The sequence below is a fragment of the Rosa rugosa genome, chromosome 1, assembly GCF_958449725.1.
Source record: "Rosa rugosa chromosome 1, drRosRugo1.1, whole genome shotgun sequence".
Classification (NCBI taxonomy): domain Eukaryota; kingdom Viridiplantae; phylum Streptophyta; class Magnoliopsida; order Rosales; family Rosaceae; genus Rosa; species Rosa rugosa.
This window is the reverse complement of record NC_084820.1, coordinates 65,559,730-65,582,242: the sequence shown is the minus strand read 5'-3', so window position 1 is coordinate 65,582,242 and position 22,513 is coordinate 65,559,730. Positions and strand designations below refer to the sequence as shown.

General features: G+C 37.7%; 5 protein-coding genes across 6 annotated transcripts; 4 read left to right on the top strand and 1 right to left on the bottom strand.

The window, feature by feature from the left end:
- Window positions 1-364: 364 nt before the first annotated feature.
- On the bottom strand, window positions 365-1,239 carry LOC133726194 (UPF0481 protein At3g47200-like). The gene is made up of 2 exons (XM_062153701.1): window positions 593-1,239; window positions 365-486 (listed from the first exon to the last, which is right to left on the bottom strand). The coding sequence occupies exons 1-2, from the start codon at window positions 1,195-1,197 to the stop codon at window positions 465-467; spliced, it is 627 nt and encodes a 208-aa protein (XP_062009685.1). The 5' UTR covers window positions 1,198-1,239; the 3' UTR covers window positions 365-464.
- A 4,040-nt stretch (window positions 1,240-5,279) lies between these two features.
- Window positions 5,280-5,972, top strand: LOC133733195 (uncharacterized). The gene has a single exon (XM_062160827.1). The coding sequence runs from the start codon at window positions 5,280-5,282 to the stop codon at window positions 5,970-5,972; it is 693 nt and encodes a 230-aa protein (XP_062016811.1).
- Window positions 5,973-9,078: 3,106 nt separating this feature from the next.
- On the top strand, window positions 9,079-14,764 carry LOC133726193 (proline-rich receptor-like protein kinase PERK8). 2 transcript variants are annotated; one of them, XM_062153699.1, is made up of 8 exons: window positions 9,084-10,757; window positions 11,311-11,718; window positions 11,997-12,083; window positions 12,649-12,719; window positions 12,926-13,002; window positions 13,087-13,234; window positions 13,908-14,069; window positions 14,146-14,764. In XM_062153699.1, the coding sequence occupies exons 1-8, from the start codon at window positions 9,827-9,829 to the stop codon at window positions 14,476-14,478; spliced, it is 2,217 nt and encodes a 738-aa protein (XP_062009683.1). In that variant the 5' UTR covers window positions 9,084-9,826; the 3' UTR covers window positions 14,479-14,764. The 2 variants fall into 2 exon arrangements, with proteins under 2 accessions (XP_062009684.1, XP_062009683.1); XM_062153700.1 differs by lacking the exon at window positions 14,146-14,764 and having other exon boundaries at window positions 9,079-10,757; window positions 13,844-13,983.
- Window positions 14,765-15,353: 589 nt separating this feature from the next.
- Window positions 15,354-17,869, top strand: LOC133726191 (cinnamoyl-CoA reductase-like SNL6). Its single transcript, XM_062153697.1, has 5 exons — window positions 15,354-15,618; window positions 15,718-15,890; window positions 16,217-16,402; window positions 16,531-16,675; window positions 16,906-17,869. The coding sequence occupies exons 1-5, from the start codon at window positions 15,402-15,404 to the stop codon at window positions 17,220-17,222; spliced, it is 1,038 nt and encodes a 345-aa protein (XP_062009681.1). The 5' UTR covers window positions 15,354-15,401; the 3' UTR covers window positions 17,223-17,869.
- Window positions 17,870-18,395: 526 nt separating this feature from the next.
- Window positions 18,396-22,323, top strand: LOC133726192 (uncharacterized). The gene is made up of 9 exons (XM_062153698.1): window positions 18,396-18,707; window positions 19,304-19,400; window positions 19,545-19,657; window positions 20,455-20,580; window positions 20,683-20,803; window positions 20,935-21,019; window positions 21,288-21,401; window positions 21,501-21,540; window positions 21,940-22,323. The coding sequence occupies exons 1-9, from the start codon at window positions 18,531-18,533 to the stop codon at window positions 22,090-22,092; spliced, it is 1,026 nt and encodes a 341-aa protein (XP_062009682.1). The 5' UTR covers window positions 18,396-18,530; the 3' UTR covers window positions 22,093-22,323.
- Window positions 22,324-22,513: the final 190 nt, after the last annotated feature.

Here is a 22,513-nt window from a genome sequence, read left to right as displayed (position 1 = left end):
GAGAATTACAACAGATTCAGAGGTCGGTGTTGCGTTATCATGAATGCTATTGAAGAGACAAGTTATGTCCTCCTTGCTCAAAGTGGTATGTATAATTCCTTTCTGCATGAGAAATTCTGCATCTTTGCTAGATTTAATAATATAATGCAAGACCCTGGCATAAGAGGTAAATGCATAACCTATGAGGCCTTGTTGGCATTCTTCGAGGGCTATGAGGTTGATAAAGAGAGATCGATTATTGCCAATACATATTTCCGGAATCTCCATCACTCCATTGTGGAAGGCTATGTTGAGTGTGTGGCAAGACATGTCTCCACGTTTAAATATGACTCCAATTTGCCGGAGTTCTGTCACAGAGGGAACCAAATAACGACGTGAACTGATGGTTAGCTTTTCTGGTCCAACTATACCAATTCTTATGTGGTCAAGTAAATGCCTGATTTTGAATGCTCCATCATTTGGCTTTAGAAAACGCATGGTGTGCAACTGACAAAATTTGAGAGTAAGCTCAGATAGAAACTCATGCTTTCCAACAGGTTCATCGTCAGCATTTTCTTTTACAAGATATTGGAATAAACAATCAAGAACTAACCAAGGCAACTGGTTTTCCAGTAGAAACAAATCTGATATAAGTGGGGTGCGCATCCATGAACTTTGGGACAGAGGATCATTCCAAAGAATCTTGCTGTATGTCCTTCCGAGCATGAACTCAATAACAAAGCAACCATCAACCACCATCATTTCTACAAACTGGTGACTACTCATATCAATTTTTTCGTCATAGCAATCACGACAAGCTTGTTCTATAGCTCTAACTCTTTTGACCAAGTGCTTCAAAGTGGTGTCAGGAGTTGGTGTTCGATTGAGGAGGCAATGCAAGTAGCATAATTTTATTCTTTCCATGGCTTGAAGGTTCCTTTTACCATGGTGATATGGCCCAATTGATACTAACTTTGGAAGTATCAACTCAGCTTCATTAGGACCCTGAAGAATCTTGGGAATTTTAAATATGCCAGGTGGTGATGGAGGTGGCTCTAAAAACTTTCCTCGAATCAATGATGCTAATAATTCGTCTTCATCATTTCTATTTTCACTCAAAATTTGCCCGTCCACATTATTTGCTCCTGTCAAATTCCCTTCATCTTGTCTAATTTCAATCCAGGTGTGGTCTTTATCCATATTGCTCTCTATCATCATGATTGAGCACCTTTCTATTCAAAATCTGCTCCTACCGGTTAAAACGAATATTGCCGCAATCAAAGTCAATATATTAAACCAACAAAATCTTATACCAGAACCATTTATAATTTTACCCTATACATATACATATAATTATATATATATATATATATATATATATATATATGGATCACCTCTGTAAAATTTCAGCCAATTTGGTGATCGTTAAGGCATCCAAAACTGCAATTTACACGAACGAACCGAATCTGTCGAACCGGAACCATTCGTTTACATTGTTGTAATTTGCAGTTTTGGATGCCTTAATAATCACCAATTTGGCTGAAATTTTGCAGAGGTGATCTATACATTAGGATCTAAAACCTGAACGGTTAAGATGTGAAAATTTGATCGGAAAGTGGGTGAAAACCGGAAATTCGTACCTAAGAAAAACTAAGGACATCCTTAGTGTAGCCGGCCTGTATATATATCTATATATATATATATATAGATATATATATATATATATATATATATATATATATATATATATATATATATATATGAAGAATTAACACCCGCCATGAGGTCTAATCTAGCTACTTTATGTTTGCAGAACTCATTTCACATAGGCTAAAGGATTGTTGTTTAGAGATCAACAAATTGTTTTTTATGTTCTACAGGTATATAGTGACCAATATAATCATACTTCAGGCATCACAGACAAATCACAGAGCAAAAGAACATGCAGTTAAAGCTGCTAAAAAATGTGCTCTACTGTTTCTGGTTCTACATGACTTTGTAAATATTTAAATTTATGTGTAATTTGTAGGAGAAACTTACGAGGATGATCGATGAGTCGTTGTGGTGCTTCTGCTTGCAGGCTCTTGCTCTTGCTTGTATCTAGAATGTTATCACAATAATTCATATAGCAAACTGGATGTTCTTATGTTGAATGGAAATTAAGAACAAAGCTCTTAAGAAAGTCAAGGCTCAGTTAGTCAACAGTCAACATTTCTTCATTATGGAGCTTTCTCATCAGAATGCAATACCACGTGTCACAAATCTGGAAAATCAGTTAGAAGTTTGTTTTGTGTGGCTTGATTGCAGGGTTATACAGGATTACACTTTGTTCCCTATCATTTTTAGCTCTTTCTTGATTCCTTCTGTAACAAACGTATCAAAAGCTTTGGTGCCTTTCATGGCCTCTGTAGTGTGATTCAATATTACAGTTTTGATGAATACAATTTCTTTGTTCATCTATGTTCCTTATGAGCTATGACACCTCACCCTTAAACAGCAAACTGTATATTCTACATGTACCTGCATATAACCTCAATAACCGGCCACTTAATTAATCTGAAAAATAATTATACCCTTCGATTTACATAGTGAAGTCTACTCTTGTAAAGACTGAGCTGCAAACCTGCGCAAATTTATAAGGTAAACATTCCATCAAATGCGCCGTCTGATTTATCCAGTCTTATTTTATCAAAACATTAAAAAGAAAGCAAAAAAGTCTCTAGTACCAGCTTGTCATACTTTGTTTGGTGACTTGAGATTCTAATAATGTTAATCAAATTAATTCTTTAATATGTTGAAAATTTATGTTTTGATTTTGTTTCTGATGAAATGGAACCACACCTTTCACAGCAGAGTATATATCTTCCCTTATGTCCTTGGTGCCTCAAGTCAAAGCTGCTGTCATTCACTGAATGCATTGAGGCAAATAATTTTATAACAGTCTGCAACATGATATGAAAAATATAGTTACCACGCATTCCCCAACTTTGCAAGACAAGACACCACAATCAACACAGAGAGAATATGCATGGTTTATATGGCAGTGAGAATCAAACAAAGAAGCTGAGTTATAAGTTGACCAGATTGACACCGGATTGAATAAATACTCACTTTTGATCTCATTAGGCATCGCCATTGTGCCAATGATATGCATAAATACTAATGCAGTACCTAGGAGAGGCATTCAAAAATTGAAAGAGGTGGCTGTAGTAATACTAGAAATAAGGTAGAAGAGACAAGTGATGTCCTCCTATACTGACATTCTTGATGAGGCAGTTTGCATCTTTGTAAGATTATAAAAGGTAAACTCATATGCAATATCCCCTTGTTCACAAATCTTGGAGGGAGATTATATTTATAAGGAGAGATTTATTATCAATATTAATTACATATTTTTCGGAATCTCAATCATCCCTATCTTGAGCACATTGCATTGGTAGAAAGGGAGCTCTTACATATTACTGATTCACAGGTTATATATATCAAACAATTGACAAAAGGAAAAGATGAATAAAAATAGGCAGCTATAAAGTTCTTTTACTTCTAAAGACGGTGCACTACTACATACTGTTTATTATTTACTTAAATAACTGTAAATCAAGAATGCTCGAATGTACATCTCCTGCAGGCTCTTGCTTGGATCTGCAATTTTATCTCAATATTTCACCAAGCAAAATTGGATAGGAACTCAATACCTCCTACACTTGTAGCCAATGTTGACCTGTTACTTTGCCAATAATTAAAGTACGTGAAAACTAATCACATGCCCTGTTTACCAAGTGAAGTCTGAGTCTTTATATTAGTATATATCCATTATATAACTTCTTCAACAACAGATGTATGGTATAGAAAGAAACAAAAGCTGCAACAATAAGCTAAATGTCAACTAAAGCTAGCTCCTTAATCAGTTGGAAGAACACATGTCAATCGAAAGTAAAAATCTTCCTAAAACATATTGGTCAAAGTTAAGAAAAAAAAGTAAAGGGACTAAACCAGAAACCTCCCAGATTAACAACATATAGAACAATTTAACTCTACCTAATTTATATGATATGATGCGATGAGTTACCTAACTCAGTCATAGGGCCTAAACCCAGTAAATGTTTTCTCCAACTCCAGCTCCACATCCATCTCTTTCGTCACCCCTGCTGTGGATCCTCCATTTCTTTCCTCACTCCAGCTTCACATCGTTACCATGACTTTTGCATTGTAGAGTCACATCTTTACCACGAGTGTTGCTCAGAAAAGTGTGGTTTGCTCTTACGGTCCAATTAGCAATAATGGTGGCAGCCAATGTTAATTGATAGGTATAGTCATGAGAGGAGTTTAGGGTTTCCGATCCAATGCTTCTAGTTAAGGAATGATGTAGCAAAATACCAAATGATCGTTATCTCTAATTGGATGTATATATTTCTTTATATTAAATGCGTATTTTGTTCTGCTTTCTTTTATTGTAGTCTTTTGTTTAACTAGCATTGTCACATGTCTCTACTTTTATATTTGTCTTTAAAAACAGTAATGTTCGTTGTAGCTGGAAAATGTCACAACAACCGCCTTAGGCATTTGGTGTTGTAGTCCAGTTGCCAGCTACTTTAGGAACTGGGGTTGGCAACCATGGTGTTGACGTACTCCCGATAACGTCCTCGTTTGATGAATTTTTCTTTTTTCAGTATCACCCAGTCAGTTATATATATCAAACCACCACAAATAAATAATGGCATGGCAATAGTGGCCTTCGAGTATTATCGACTCAATATTCACCTTTTAAAATTACTATCCAAAACCACCTGCGCGCATCCACATGTAGTAAATTGTAATCGATTTACTAGTAGATCTGAATAATGAAGGAAAGAAATCTATATAGGAGAAGGGGGAAAAGATTGAATGATTTCAATCCAAAATTTATTTCTGATCAAGCCTTAATATACACCACTAAACGGTTAGGGAATGCACACAGGTAACACAATTCGGAGATAAGATGGATGCCAGCTGCAAAAAGAAAAAGAAAAATGAGGTAACTGAAAGTTTTTATAGAGAAAATTACTTTCAAATCTCTTTTTCTTTTCCTTTCTTCCAACGTAAAATTAACTAGAAAGACTTGAACAGCAAGTAAATTAATTAGGATTCCCAACGTCGGTGGGATATGGAAATCCCACTCCAATTTGGACAGTCATTTCTCTCTCTATATACGCCCCTCATTTCTTACCATTTTCATAGAAGTGGCTTTGTGAAAGAAAGCATAACATCCGGAAGATCCTTCATTTTCTTTCCTTGTATTCTTGTTCAAACTAATTAAGAACATGGCCATGGCCAGTGACTACTGGGAAGTGGTGGGCGACACTTTCTGCGACATACTTGTCGCCTTCATGGAACCAGAAAACGAGTTTCTATGCAGCAGCACCAAGTTCTTGATGGAATTTGAGGCGGTGATCAGACGTGTCACCTCCGACGAGGCGGACCGGCTCCTAGACTACGACGTCATCCCCCGCGCGATCTGGAAGACCACCTCAATCGAACTTGACGACTCTAACTCATCATCCATGGATAGAGCTCTATCTGAAACACTTCGGCAGCTGCAAGTCCCACTGGAGGAGCGTAGCTCCATGGTGGAGAAAGTACTGTTCAGAGCCTTCGAGGCGGCACAGAAACCTAGTCCTTACGCCGGTGGGAAGAGACTGCGTATGCGGGTGAACATCGATATGTATGTGATTGATGACGATGTTGATGAGGACGCAAATGATGGTGGTGGTGGTATTATTGGTGATTATTATGAGCCTAGGTTTATGCCGGCCAGTAAATTGTCGATTGAGAAACTGGAGAGGACGAGTGTCCAAGTGCCATCAACAGTGTGTTCGGTTTGTATGGAGGAGATTAGGGTTGGTTTCGAAGCAACTAAAATGCCTTGTTCACATCTTTACCATGAGTGCTGCATTGTAGAGTGGCTGCAGAAAAGTGGGGTTTGCCCTTTGTGTAAGTTCCGCATGCCCAATTAGGGAACAATGGTGCGTAACCAATGTTTGATATTGGAGTTTAGGATTTCCGATCCACTGCTTCTAGTTAAAGAATGAGTTAGCAAAATACCAAATGATCGTTATTTGTAATTGGATGTATATATCTTTGTTATTTGTTGTGATTAATATCATTCTTCCAATCTAAATGTGTATTTTGTTCTTCTTTCTTTTATTGTGGTCTTTCTTTAACTAGCATTCTCACTTATCTCTACTTTATCAGTTTTTAACAACAGTAATGTTCTTATATATGTTGTTGCTGAAAATGTGACAAGCACCGCCTTAGTTTTAAGTACAAGAATTAGGGCTTTCTTGTGGAACAAGAATTCGCCCAACCATAGATATGGCTGAGATACAAAAAAAAAAAAAAAAAAAATTAAGTAAAGCTGAACATGTACATGGTCTCTTAGAGTTTTCTGATTTTTCTTGTTTAAATTGGTTTCTCATATAGAGAGTTAGAGCATCTCTAACAATAAAAATTACTTTTTGTTAAATTTAGCTAAAGTTGTGCAATATAGCTATTGGTTTAACAATGTTGCTCCAGCAATAGTAGCTATTTGTAAATAATATACTATATTTTATCGAATCGTAAACTGACATGTGAACAAAAGACGAGAGAGAAATATAACTTTTGTTTTAGCTATGCAGGACTCTCTAGCTAAATATAGCTCTCTATCTAAATATAGCTAGCCATTTTAGCAAAAACTAAATTTAACTTAGTTATAACTAGTCTGTTGAAGTTGAATTTTACTTTAAAAATAATTATATATAGCTAAAAATTAAATTTAACTAATTTGTTGGAGCGAACCTACGCTCGGACACACTTTGCTTTGAAGAGCAGAGTCGCAAGGTAATTGAGAAAGGATTTCAACCAATAATTGGTCAAGGAGATTTTCAATAATGAACTTGGATGTCTCCACCCTAACAAATATCAATTTGATGGAGGTCCTGCAGGGGATGCACGGCTGTTTTTTTTTTTCATAGCAATATTATATAAAATTCGCAAAGTCGCAATAGTTTAGGGTTCGCTAGTTGGCCTCACATGTCCATAATTAACAGATTTGGACTGGATTTGGGATAACCACGCTCCTAGATAATAGCACTTGAGAATCAAGAATATAAAATACATCATTCACATCATGAATCAATTCTTAAAAATCCCCTCAGAATCAAGAACACCATTGATTTATAAAGCATACTTACCAATCTATCTGTTGTGATATATCTCTCATAATGCTATAATGATGCTAGCTAAAAGTTATTCATCCATCACCTCATCCAATATCTTTAGGTTTTGTAAATTTTAGTATTGACATGTTTTTTGGGCACTCACACCACCATCAACTTTCTTTTTTAGCTCATTCTCGTCTTTTTTAGTAAAAGAAAGAAAAACGATAGATCAATTATAATCTGTCAATACCGATTTGACTGTTATCATTTTTGTGCATTTACACATGATACAATATTTACTCACACTACAAGCCAAAGCTACACTAACAATGCCCCACCCACATTCCCCCCCCCCCCCCCCCCCCCCATTCTATATCATCATTAGCTCAACCAACATGGAGAGCCTTTGAGTAGACGATTATGGTGACTTGATCAGATGGTTTTCATTAAAAACACTCAAAAGCCAAAAGCCCCCGAAGAACATGATCAAACAAATGCAACAAGTTAATAATTTGGAAGCTGTCTATGATTGTGGAATTTGTTTATTGATGCTTCTTCTACATGCGCACATTGAGACAACATGGCAGTTGGAGACTGTTTCTCCTCAATGAGAATGAGATCCCCACCATTATTTATCGATCAAATCACCTCTCATGATCAAATACTTGTTATAAGTTTGAGCGTTGACTCTTAATTGGATTTCAAGTCCTACGCGGCTTCATTGTTTGACTTCCATTTTTCTTTTATTGGCTTTTTATTTCAGCACCTTCTTTCCCCTTAACATTCTCTGATTTCAATTAACAAACGCTTGACTCCAAATTGGACGGTAGGAGTCACTAATACTTTAGTCAATTTCTGACACTGAAATAGTCTCTACCGCTCTGGTAGTAAACTGCCACATAATTAGAGGGTGTAGGAGTCAAATTCTATGGCACGTTTACTTACTTGGAATGGAAACTGATCATGAATCGGAGACAACTGGAATGGGAGAAGAAAGCAATCGGTATTGATTCAGGAGGAGTTGATTCCTAAACCCATCTCCTCCATTCGTAATCAAATTCCTGAGTATTCAGGAATCGATTCATTATAAAGAGGTGGGACCTACATTCATTTTGATTCCTTCATGTGTTAGTAAACGCAGGAATACTTTTATCCGGAATCATTCCGATTTCTTTATGTGTTAGTAAACGCAGAAATATTTTTACCCCGTAATCATTCCCTCCCATTCCAAGTAAGTAAACATGCCCCTAGAGTAATTGCACATTAACCTCATGAAAAGAACAACCCTAAGCTAGTTAACTCTGATTGGTTCGCAAGATGAAAATGATTTCAAATCTTGTTAATAAAGAGGGCGTGCCTTTTAGTATAACATTGTACCGATACAATTACGGTAGATCACATTCTCCTTACAATATTGGATTAGTTCTTTATGGTGGGAGCTACATTAAGAAGGATCGGTCTATCATCTCTAGTCTATCATCTGTCTTTGTTATAAACGATTTAGTACATCTCAACGTTGTGCTGAAAACTTTTCCCTAGGGATATAAAATCTTCTTCCATCTGAAGCATTTCTTCCTTTTTGTCTTTTTTCTTTTCTAAATTACGCTTACCGACTTAATTTGTGAACCAAACGGATCTATAAAGCCAACATTTTTACCCCATAGCCTTTTGTACAAGCACCTCTCTTTCCTCAAAAATATTTCCAAAACAGAAAATACAATAGAAACACATCTAAATTCAATTACATGAAAAAGAGTCATAGTCATACCACTCGTTAATACAGTTCATCCTATTAATTAATTAATTAAATACCAATTAAGAAAAACCGAACAGGAAGAAACAGCTAACAACATCCTGACAAGACGTTACTTATTCTTAGAATTTTTGCCATCAGACTCTGTAATTTTACAATCATTGTCTTTGCCTGCTTTGCATGTGGAGATAGTGAAACTCTGTTCCCAAGTCGCCCCCACGTTTCTTTGCGTAGTTTGTGGGTTACACCTCTCCACCATTTTCAACACCAAAAAAACTCTTCCTTCCTTTTTAGACAATAACACTGTCAGGAATTTCGAAGATTCCTACCATTCAGACCAAGACGATCTCCGAGATAGATAGGTACGAATTCTTGGAGCTTTTTGGCTTATTGGGTTTGTCTCTGTACTCCATTTGGTGATCTGGGTGCTGCTGCATTTTCCCAGTAAATCTTGGGTTTAAAGTTTGAAGCTTTGATAAAGTAGGCTGCTTTGATCTGAATTGTGCTCAGTTTTTTGGGGGTTTTAGAGGCTTGGTTGTGTTCTTACAAGAGTTTTGTGAATTGGGTGGTGCTTGGATTTTGTGGATTTGGGTTTATCTGAACTCTTTTCTCAGTGTAATTTTGGTGACCAAGTAAACAAACGAGTGTAGAAGACTTTGTTTTACCAGGTCATTTTGAATCGGGGGTTTCTGGCATTTTTGAAATCTCAGAGAATTTTAGCCATTAATGCTGGTTGTTGTCAATACTCTATAAGGAAGACATTGTGGGATCGAATTTTGCCTTTTGTAATGGTAGTCGATCTATGATTCTGATGCTGAAAGCGACTGTTTTTTGCCTCTGAAATTTGAGAAATTTCGTTTCATGGAAGCTATAACAATCCAAAAGTAGGCAGATTTCGCATTCAATTCATTCCAAAATGTCTTCCACAACATCACCTTCTCCAAATTCTTCACCTTCTGCAAACCCACCAACCAGCTCTGATACCCCACCATCATCAAATTCCACGACTACTGCAACCAATGATTCTTCCCCTCCTCCACAGTCATCCTCTTCTCCTCCTCCAGCTGCCTCAGCTGCTCCCCCTCCAGCTTCATCACCTCCCCCACCGGTATCATCACCACCACCTGCTGTAGCATCTCCACCACCAGCTTCATCTCCACCTCCATCACCTCCTAAGTCTTCCCCTGCCCCTCCTCCAACGCCTCCAGCCTCACCCCCAGCATCACCGCCACCTCCAACACCAACTTCCCCTCCTCCGGCGGCACCAGCATCCAATGTATCCCCACCGCCACCATCAGGAGACTCCCCTCCTCCCAAAGCCTCCCCAACACCTCCATCAGAAGCCTCACCGCCACCTAAATCCCCTCCTCCTCCAGCTGATGCATCACCGCCTTCATCCAATTCTCCACCGCCACCAAAAGCACCAGAAAAGTCTCCTCCCTCCCCCACTGTTACACCACCTCCATCTGGTTCTCAGTCTGCTCCGCCACCAGCTGATAACACCCCTCCCAAGTCCACATCACCACCGCCTTCAGTTCCCTCATCATCGTCTTCCCCTCCTGCTCCGCCCAGTAATTCATCAACTCCTACTCCCTCAGGCTTGCCTGCTATTCCGACACAGAAACCAACTGCAAAGTCAACTAATGATGCCAATGTAACGGCAAATGCCACACCTGGAAACACAAAAGGGTTTAACACTGGAGGAGCTGTGGCAATTGGAATTGTGGTTGGGGTGCTGGTGCTCAGTCTTGTTGTGATGGCCGTGTGGTTCACTAAGAAGAAGAAGAGAAAAAGTGGGTCGAATCTTTACACCATGCCTTCTCCCTTTGCTTCATCCCAGAATTCAGGTAACATAATGAGCACACACAACTTCAATTATGTCATTTTCATGATGGTCTGTTGACTCTCAAGTATTCCAACTTTTTTCATTGAGAAGGAATTAATTCTAGCAGCTTCCCCAAAGAACTCGGAGAGTTTTTAATTGTGTAAATCCCTAGAGTATGCTAATTACATGCCTTTTTGATATATTCATTTTTAAAGTATGTACATCATATTATATCATGCAATGTGCAAAGAATACAAGAATGTAGGATGCTTAATGAATTTTTGATACTGTGCTGATGCAGGACATGAGAAATGAGAGAAAATAGGAAAAGCTTTAGAAGTTTAGAACTCTTTTGCAAAGGCCTTTCTCGATAGTTTATCCTCTAAACTAGGGACCTTAGTAGATAGTTCATGGCTGCTGTTATCTTATTATAAATTATTAAATTTATATGACCTGTAGGCTGTGACAGTAAAATTTTGTTGAAGTAAATCTTTTGAATTAGCCAGCAAGCTTCAGTTGAATGTGCAATTGAGAACATTGAATTCATACTAATGTAACTTGCTTCTGCTCTCCAGATTCCGTATTTTTGAGGCCCCATTCTCCAGCCCCCCTTGTAGGAAATGGTTCTGGTAAAGAATTCATGTATGCACAATCAGAGTCTGGAGCAAGCAATTCAAGATCATGGTTCACATATGAAGAACTGATCCAAGCCACAAATGGATTTTCGAAACAGAATCTTTTGGGTGAAGGGGGATTTGGTTGTGTGTACAAAGGTATCCTGGAAGATGGAAGAGAAGTTGCTGTTAAACAGCTAAAAATTGGTGGTGGACAAGGGGAACGTGAGTTCCGAGCTGAAGTTGAAATCATCAGTCGAGTACACCATCGCCATTTGGTTTCCCTGGTGGGTTACTGTATATCTGAGCATCAAAGGTTGCTGGTCTACGACTTTGTTCCAAACGATACCCTTCATTACCATCTTCATGGTGAGCCATACTTATTTAATAGAAAGAAAATCTAAATTATTTGGGAACCTATAGGTCTTGATGACTCACCTCTTGGGTCTAATTCTCCAAGTGTAATTGATATTTTTCAGCAACTTTCTTAATTTCCAAATGGTGCTTGAGGATTTTTGCTTCATTTTCATTAAGCTAGAACAGGAACATTATTATATGATTCCCATTTACTGCACACTAAATGTGAATTATGTGTTCTCTCTTATCAAAAAATGTACATTTAACCTTCAGGTATTGAAAAATTTCAGGTCAGGACATGCCGGTTATGGATTGGGCAACTAGAGTCAAAGTTGCTGCTGGTGCAGCTCGTGGGATAGCTTACTTACATGAAGATTGTGAGTTTCTGCTTCTGTTATATCTTACAATTTGCGATTCACCTTTCCTATACCTTGAATTAGTTGAATGCAGAATTATGCTCTGGATTGACAACTGTTTCATGCTGTGTTGATTAGTGAATTCAATGAACAGAAACTTGTTCTGGCATCATTTACATTTAAGAACATGTAGTAACGTATTCTATCTTACAGTCATTAATCAATAATCACATAGCAAATTAGATGCAAACACAGCTCTATACATCAAAAGCCTATAGTTGAAAAGACCTTTAATCATCTGAAATAATTACATTGAGAAAGAATGTTTGTGAACAGAATACATGTTCAAAACAAACAGGCTTCATTGCTGAAGTTTATGGTGCACTATAATTTTATGTTTAACTTACAGTATGGCAACCCAAAATCAAATGATATCAATGGACTGAATATACAGCAAGTGTTAGCTTTGCTCTTCCAGTCAACAATTGCCTCCAGTACTGTTTTTATCCTTGTATGGTATAGAGTCCGATTCTCTCTCTTCCTTCTCATTCTCTCTCTGAATATTTGGTCTTAATGTGTTTCTCAGGCCATCCTCGCATTATTCATAGAGATATCAAGTCATCAAACATCCTTCTGGATAGCAACTTTGAAGCTCAGGTATGTCTATTTCTGCAAATTTTATCAAGAAAACTAAAAGATTAGCCAGCAAGAGCCTGTAACACAGATGTATTCTACTGCTCATGGAATGCCGACATGGTTTTCTTACATTGCCCTTGGCAGCTAGAGCTCATTCTTGCAGTCTCGAATTGTTAATCTCTTGATTGCAATTGTTGTTCTAAAGATGCATTTGTTCTCACTGACAGGTTGCAGATTTTGGGCTTGCAAAGCTAGCATTGGATACAAATACACATGTAACCACACGAGTCATGGGAACATTTGGGTAGAGACTTGTACCTTTTGGACCATAAATTGCCCCATTCAATCTTTGATTTGTTCTGATGAATGGAATTGTGTGATTGTCCAGATACATGGCTCCAGAATATGCAACAAGTGGAAAGTTGACAGATAAGTCTGATGTTTATTCTTATGGCGTTGTACTATTGGAGTTGATTACTGGTCGCAAGCCTGTGGATGGCTCTCAGCCATTGGGTGATGAGAGCCTTGTTGAATGGGTAAATTCATTACACCAAAGTTATCTTTTGTAGGTTGTGGAAATGATTTCTTTTTCAATTTTTTTTTGATGAAAAATCATATATTCGTGCATATTTCTGGTTGTTTCTTTTGATCCATCGGGAAGGTCAAGATATGTCAGAATTTCAAATGGCTCAAAAGTAAATAAAAAATTTATAAACCAATTGACAAGCAAGGCTTTTTATTTTCCCAATGTTAACAGAGTGATGGATACTTTTTTCAGATAAGGTCTTTTGTGCTCCAAAGCTCTCATTTCTGGTCTTACTTCCACAAAATTGCTTTCATAGAATAAACTTTTGGATAGAATGTTGTTTTTGCTCCTGTTGTTTGGTGTTTGTGGAATCGGAAACTTGTGAGAAATTCTCTAGAAACTCAAACCCCAATCCTGAATATGCTTGTAGTCCAAGTGAACAGGCTTTTTGGAGTACCTCACTCCAGCTTTTGAATAGCACACTTGGTTTCGAATTTGAGTTTTAGGCTTCTTGGCAGAGTCTGTTTCTCCAAAAGGGCAAAAGTTGTATACCACTCTTGATAGCTATGGAAAAGTTACTCTGCCACTTGCAGTAATCAAATGTTGTGGTTGTCTACAGTATCTAGAGCGTGCACCTTCTAGCATAGTTCAAAACATTGAATAACAGCTAAACTTTCCTCCAGGCTCGACCTTTGCTTACTGACGCAGTTGAAACTGGAGATTTTAGTGAGTTGGCAGATCCAAGGCTGGAAGAGAATTATGTTGAGAATGAAATGTTTCGAATGATTGAGGCGGCTTCAGCATGTGTGCGTCATTCAGCTACTAAAAGGCCACGAATGAGACAGGTATGAAATATTGTATGACTAGTCCCACATTTGGTCCGTACTGCAGTGAAATTAATAACTTTTGTCCCCTTTGCAGGTGGTAAGGGCTTTAGACTCCTTGGATGATACCTCAGATCTCAGTAACGGAATGAAACCTGGCCAGAGTGAAGTTTTTAATTCAGCAGATCAATCTGCACAAATTAGAATGTTCCAAAGAATGGCATTTGCTAGTCAGGATTACAGTACGAGTTACTTTAATCAAAGTCAGAGTAGCTGGAAAAGTAGAGATAACGGGGACCAAACTCGAAGTAGCTGGAATAGAGATCAGCGGGACCAGAGTAGAGAGCACGGGGACCAAACTCGGAGTACCTGGAGTAGAGACCAGAGAGACCAGGATACTGTAATACCCATAGATAGATCTGGAGTATAGGACATTTGATACAATTGAGGCACATGTTGCAATCTAGAGTTCAACCAACTATTGAAGAGCATCGACTTTGTTGGGCTGTTGGAACAAGGTTGTGTTGCTCATTTCTTGTAAATCTTTACTCATTTTCGCATAATTTTTTGTGTTCTCTGCTAACATGAGTTTGTTGCAAGGATGCCCATTTATGTATTCTTTTGTAATTTAGATTCATTGATACAGTATTGTATGTAAGCTATTATTTGCAGTTTTTATATGAAAGGTATAAGATCCATGCGTTAAAGCCTTTTCATTTGAGGAGAGTGGTTCGGAGTGAAAGTGAAGGAAAAACAAGACTTGATAACACTATCAGTTACTAGAGAAAACAGTTCAATTACCAGAAAAACAATATGAGTTACTGGAAGAAAAAAAAAAGATGTTTGAACCCTTAGCATTTAAATTGCGTGCCCAATTATATTTTGTTAATTTTTAATCATATAAGGAGGGAGAAAATCGAATTTAATATACCAATATTTTGTTCGAGTAAATGCCTAAACTACTAGACTACCAAAAAGGCGTTCATAATTCAGATGATGACAAAACACTCCTAACTAGTCTTAATCAAGCGGTTAGCATGTTGATCAAACTATTAACGGCTGCTATTGGTAACTATTTAAATGTCAAATATAGATTGATATCTAGATTAAGCTGGCAAATTAGAGAAAAACAATATTATACACATGACCATGTCTACCTTATGTTGAGTGCACTTACCACCCTCGTGCCTTTCGTGATTTCATCTAACTTTCTTCATCTACCAGACTAAGGGACCAAAACAATAAAAGAGGCATTTAATTATGGGAGTTAGATTTAATTGTCTACCTTCTTGTTTTAAATATATGACATAAAACTCCATCCACAGAGAGAGAGAGAGAGAGAGAGAGAGAGAGATGGCAATGGAACAAGTGGTGGTGCCAAAGCCATTGATGATCTCCTTAGAGGAGGAACACAAAAACTGCGTAAACTATGCATTCAGGTGCAGTTGGGATATTTCAAGAGAGAAGAACCTGGTTTGTGTGACCAGTGGGAATTCTTACCTGGGTTCTCACATAGTTAGGGCTCTTTTGGCTCGCGGATATCTGGTTCGAGTCACCATTCAAAACCAAGGTACCCAGCTAGAACTTCTCACAATCACCAACTGTTTTTGCCAAGTTATATTCTAGTTTTTGACTTTTCTTTTCGATCTTTATGTTTGTGCATGAGTAGAGGATTATGAAGACATGAAGAAGCTAATGAGAGATGAAGAGATAAACCAACTAGAAAGTGTTGTTGTGGCAAAGATGGGAAACTTGGATAGGCTTTGTGATGCTTTTAGGGGCTGCCATGCAATTTTTCATACTTCCTCCTTCATTGATCCACATGGTGTCTCTGGTTATTCTGTAAGTTTGCGGTATATATACTAATCAGAGCCTGTTTGGATTGTTTGATTAGAGATAACTTTAGTTAATAAAGCTTGTTTAAAAGATCGCTATAAAAATAAAAGTTCAAATATTTTTTTTCCGGAAGACACTATAAAGTGATTCTGTAACTCAAGTAACCTTTTAACTATTTGTGCCAACTGATCTCAATATTCCGTTTCATTTTCTGAAAATGATTTTGTACTCTAGCTAGATCAGTAATGTAAGACTACTTTATAGTGAGTTTTAGTTTTTTCTTTCTTTCTTTTTTTTTCCTGACAAATTAATTTTTGAATTTACATATTTAGGGACAAATGGCATTTCTTGAAACTGAAGGGGCAAAGAATGTGATCGAAGCTTGTGGCAGGGCAGCGTATGCAAAGAGATGCATATTCACTTCCTCTCTTCTTGCTTCTATTTGGACAGGTGATAGTGAAAACAAGATCATTGATGAGTTTAGCTGGAGCAATGAAGAATTCTGCAGGGAAAACAAGGTATATAAAGAGTGAATTATTTCTTGATATTACTTTGGTCACTTAACTCAGTAATTACAGCACTATATATGAACAAACTGTTGTGAACATTTGTCAATATGTATTCACTCTTTTCTTATGGTAAATAGCTTTGGCTGGCTTTGGGGAAGACCACTGCAGAGATGGCTTGTTGGAGAAAGTCAAAGGAAATGAAAGTCAATCTTGTGACAGTTTGCCCTGGCCTTCTCATGGACTCATATGCTCACAAGGACAGCTCTATACCCTATCTTAAAGGCAAATACTAAATACATCATAATCTACTTTATATTTTAAAATCCGAAATGTTTGTCTTACTAGACAAGTTAACATGTTATGTTGTCAGACTGTCAATGTTGACATACTTTTGAACCATAATTCGTTTGGTCATATTAACTATCTAACAGCACAACATGTCACAAAGCTACTCGAAAACATGCATTTTCCCTTACATAATGCTTGACTTGCATTTTGTGATGTGTTTATAGGTGGCAAGGACATGCTCAAAAATGGTCACCTAGCCATTGAGGATGTGAAGAAGGCCGCAGAGGCGCACGTCTATGTATATGAGGCCATGGATAATGGAGCATGTGGGAGATACCTGTGCTTTGGGAAGGTTGTAAGAACAAGAAGTGAAGCCCTTGAACTAGAAAACGTGTTAAGGGTTCAGGGTTTGTTATCAGGAGGAAGCATTGACGTTTTTGGTGAAGAAGCAGGTGCAGAAATAAACAGCATGCTTGGTAATGCAAAGCTGGTCAGATTGATTCAAGCTTCTCAAAGATTATCGTGCAAGCCAGTAGTTTAGATTCATGACTGCATATTTGGCAAACAAAGAGCGGAGAATCCTCGTGGGAAAAGATATTGAGACTGAAAGAGGGAGAGAGTGGTAGCCATATAGTAGAGGAAAGCTTCATGACAATATTTACAAGTAGTGCGAGGTACGAAGTTTACAAATCACATTAATTGGAATAATTGCTAGTAAAAGGATTTCGGAAATTATGACCAGCATTGTTTTACCTATGCCATGGTGCTTGTCCTGTGTTTAGAAGAATTTGAATCCTTAATATTGAACTAGTAATCTCGGTAACAAAGCATTGTTTTACTGATAAAGCTTGTGAGAGATTGATTCAATCTTCTCAGAAAGTAGCTTAAATCCATGACTGCATTTGGAAAACAGAGATGTGAGAATTCTATTGAAAAAAGATTGAGACTGAGAGAGAGATGGGTAGCCGCAGATTGACGGAGGCTTGATGACAGTATTTTGCAAGTGGTGAAAGCTAGTTCGCAAATCACATTAATTGCTAGAGGAGGATGTTGCATTATATGAACAGGCAAATTTCTTTTTGGCCTATGTATGCCATAGTTTACATTATTGAATTAGTATATACTATTCGGTGGAAACCCTTGATTATATAAATAAATAAACATCAATGCTGTCATGCTTATGCAATCTATGAACTAATTAGGCCAATCTTCTAACAAAAAAAAAAAAAAAAAAGGCTCGCTCATAACTAAAGTGGGCAATCTTTTGAGCCAACTCATTATACATATTCGAGAGTCACAAAAAATTTGGGATACTTGTATAGAGCCATGAGCTCTCGAATTTTGTCCACCAATATCGGATGCAGCAAAACATGATTCAACTGATTATTGCCTAGATTTAGACTTTCATTTGCTCAAAATTTTTTATTGATAATTGGGGTTCAACCGATCAAACTACCCGAACCAAATTGGCCACTAGTTTGGAGTCTATATAAAACCAAATGGAACAAAAAAAAACCACAATGTGTGATACTTGATTCGTTCTCTTGTTGAGTTGTTGTCCCTAAAACCGAACCGGACCGAACCGAACAAAACAACTCAAAAAGCCCAAATCACCTCAGTGGTTAGCAAAAGTTATGTTGACCAAAACGGCGTCGTAACCCCCCATGGGTAATCATATGGAAGCGAGTAAAAGTAAAAGAGACCGAGAGGAGTAGGTAGTGTAAGGAGAATCGTACGAATTGGTTAGTTAAGTTCAGGTCTCTCTCTCTGTCTAATTATCTCTGCAACAAGAAAAAGTAAGAAGCGAGTGTGAGTCGCAGGGAAGCCGCATCATCGCCGATCTTGAATAATGGGGGAGGAGAGAGACGACCCACAGAAGCTGAAGAAGATAGCGGCGGCGGCTTACGACTACGAGAACGACCCGAGATGGGCCGACTACTGGGCCAACATCCTCATCCCTCCTCACATGTCCTCCAGCCCTGACGTCATCAGCCATTTCAAGCAGAAGTTCTATAAGCGCTATATTGTGAGCAGCCCGCTCTCTCTGTTCTGTTCTGTTCTGTTCTTCAATTTCGAAGCTTTACTAGGATTGATTGCTGATCAGTGTTTTTTGCTTGTCAATTTGGACTCTGGAGCCTCCAATCTCATCTGGGTTTTATCTGTTTTGGGATTGGGTTTCTGGGGTTTTGTTCTTTGGTGGGTTGTGAATTTGGTTTAATATTGGTTATTCTGCACTGAGATGTTCTTTGGATTATAGAAAGGTTGGAACTGGGTTTCCTTGTTTTGTTCGTCAAGAAATTTGATTTTTTGCATTTGTTTTCTTCTAGTGACTATGATTTTGTTACTACTGCGTTTTCTGTTTTCTGTGAATCTGGTGATTGAGCCTTTAGGAAATTGTGTGCCTTTAGTTTCTGGGATTGTATGCCCTCTTCATAATTGTTCAGTTCTTTTAAGTGGTGAATGACATACTTCTTGCCTTTGCTGGTTGACCCTTTTGGAATCATAATTGATTGGATTGGAGTTAGGTGGCTTTTAAAATGATGCCGAATCCCATAACTTCAAGTTATCTGCTCTGACTTGTTTGCATATTGACAAAGTTTTACACTTGGATTTCATGACTAGGATCCCGAGCTTCTGGTAGATGCAATGTCCGGCAACAGTCCTCCTCCTCCGCCAAAGAGGCCATCAGCATCGTCCCGGTCTACAAATGACAGTGCAGGTTGTAATGCAATCATTTTTCTCTATTACTGTTAATAAGATAATCAAGATTTGCTCAAATTGTCATGCCATACAAAGAAATCGAGTTTTTTTGCTCTTTAGTAGCCTGAAATTTGATAGCAAGTTGAATTTGATGAGTGTGTAGGATCAACTGCTAGAACATCAGGAACAACAGCAGCATCAGGATCATCAGCAACAAGCGCTCCAACTTCTCTGCGTTGGGATCGCCAAACCATTCAGTTTTCTGTTAATGCTTGGGTACAGTCAATCTACTCATCATGCATACTATACACAAATATACTTGTTTACGTTTGTAAGATTACACATTTAAATCCACTTATGTTCACACAGAACCGACTTTGTTTATTTTTCCCCAACTTGCTGTCATACTTTTCCTTAGCATTTTCCAAATCAGCCATATTTGCAAGAAATATTGTGCTAGTTTATGTAATTTTTCTATTTTTTATTCACCTCTCAATATCCTTGAAACCAGGCTCAGTAATACTGAATGTGAGTTATACATTGATAAACTCATATCAAAGAATATATATATATCAATAAACAGATGCTGTTCATTAAAGTTTCTGTTAACTGCTTCAGTAATAAAAATGGTGGGAAAGGCACTGAGTCTGGACATGTTATCATTTTTCTGAACTTTCAGAAATTTTTTTATTTTTTATTTTTGTTTCTTCAATCCAAATGTGAACTGCTGTAGTTCAGTTGTCTAAGGTTCCTTCTTTTTGAATTTCTCATGCATGGCCTACTAGTATACATGTGCTCCTCAAGCAAGAAGCAAAGTTTGCTTGAGATTGTAGTGTTTAAAACTGTGTTGCTTGTGAATCCAAAATCTCATTCACTGATTCAAAATAACTATTCAGTGATTTATATATTAGGCAGTTGATTTTGAATTAAAAAGTGAGCTTAATAAATAATTATTTTTTGGTCAGAGGTCTTGTAACATACATAGTACTCCTAGGTACTCTTGCTAGTTTGGGTAACATTTCAGTAAATTGTCTGTTGTTATTGTTCAATCTGTACTTTTTCCTTCACTTCAGGTGTTTCTTGTGGCTGTGCTTGCCATTTTCCCATTGGTGCCTAGGCACCTTTCAAATAGAGCATATCGGCTTTCTTTTATGGGCACAGCGTGTTCCTCTCTTTATTCCATGTACTCGCTCTATGGGGTAAATACTCAACTTTAGATTCACCAACTTTGTGCTTTTATTTCATTGGTTTATTTATGGTATCCTTGCTCTTATTTCATTGACTTATCCTTGCTGTTTCAGAAACCGAGGGACTGGAACTTACAGGGTTTGCAAGTTTACTTTCGGTCAATAGTCATGTCTAAAGATTTTATCTACATGATATACTGCTTGACCTTTGTCACATCCCATCTTTCTCTCAAATGTGAGCATTTCTTATTCCTCAAGCTCTCTCTCTCTCTCTCTTCTTCTTTTTTTTTTTTTTTTTTTCCATCTTCCATTATTGCACTTCTTTTCTCAGTTGTCTCTAGTTTAATTATGTGATCTCAATTGCAGTTGCCTTGATTCCCATTCTATGTCGGGCTCTCGTACATGTTGCCAAGTTCCTTAGGCGCAACTTTAGTCAATCCTCATTGTACAGGTAGGAAATTTGGTGCTTAACAGTGTTGCCTAATATTGGATCTGTTAGGTTTCTCGTCTTCCGAAAGAATGATGTTTCATAGTACCTTTTGTTATCTGAATCTAATGTTATGACACTGCAAATTGGTAATTCTTAGGATCTACAATGTGGAATCCTTTCAGGATTCGTGGAGTGCTTTCACATGATTGTTTAATATACAGTCCAACTAAATATTTGCTTCTTCTGTTCTCTACGGGGTCATATTCTCTTTTCCTTGATTGGTAAACAGGAAATACTTGGAAGAGCCTTGCGTTTGGGTCGAGTCAAACACAACTACCCTCAGCATACTCTCTTCACATGCCGAGATTGGAAATGGCTTTCTTTTGATTATATCTTTGTTCTCGTGAGTTGCTTGGAACGACTGTCTGTGGTTTGTTCTTGAAGATAGATTTATATTTTGTTTTTATAATTCTTTACTAAAATTATTAATTTGTTCTCATAGGTGGCAGCGCAACATTATACAGACATTCGTATATTGGCAGGTGGGATTCATTTCTTTTATTACAAATATGTAATGACATCTTTTATTCTGGGTTCAAAGTTGTTCCAATTGTGTTATCACGTTCACTCTCCCACCCTCGCCTACACGTGCACAATGCATGCACACACTGATGCATGCAAGCATGCGTGAATTAGTGCACCAAGCTCATCCTCCTTACCGCACTTATTACCTGTTAGACATTATTCTTCTCATTAACTATGGAGGTTAGAAGTCGAGCTTGTCCATACTAAGTCCAGGTGGTTAATTTGGGTAATGATCTTGTTGCTATCTGCCATTGTAGAGTCAGGAAGCGTCTAAGGTGATTTTAAGTATCTGTTTATAGTTATCTAAACTTATAGCAGAGGTGAATGATGCAACTTCTTTGCGACATGTTTTGCAGCTATTGAAGCTCATGTATCATGCTCCGGTGACTTCTGACTACCATCTGAGTGTGTGGACTAAGATAGGGAGGACAGTTCATCCATTCATCCACCGCTACGCCCCATTCTTGGAGACACCCGTTTCTACAATCCAGAGATGGTGGTTAAGGTAGAGACGGAAAGACGAGGGAGAAGATTTAGAGGGGCAGTGAATTTCAATGGAAATTTTCTTGAATGCTCATAATCTAAAGAAAAACCTGATGTCAGATATATTGGATTAGCAAACGTTCATTTGGATTCTAGGATGGATAAAGTAGAAAGTATCTCCACTGAGGTTGTGTTGAGTTTCTAGTTCTACTATGAACCAACTATTTTTCTTATTGAACTTTTATCTTTAGTTCTGATCGATGTATGAAAATTTTGCTTGATAGCTAGGCATTGCTAGTTGGGATTACCAAAAATCTTATTTTCTGGTTTTAATCAGTACAAAATGTTAACCGGACAACTGGACAAGTGTCTTGCTGAGTGAACGTTATTGACTCGTGATGATGCAAGGCATTCGATATCATCTGACCAGAACGTCGATGATTGAGG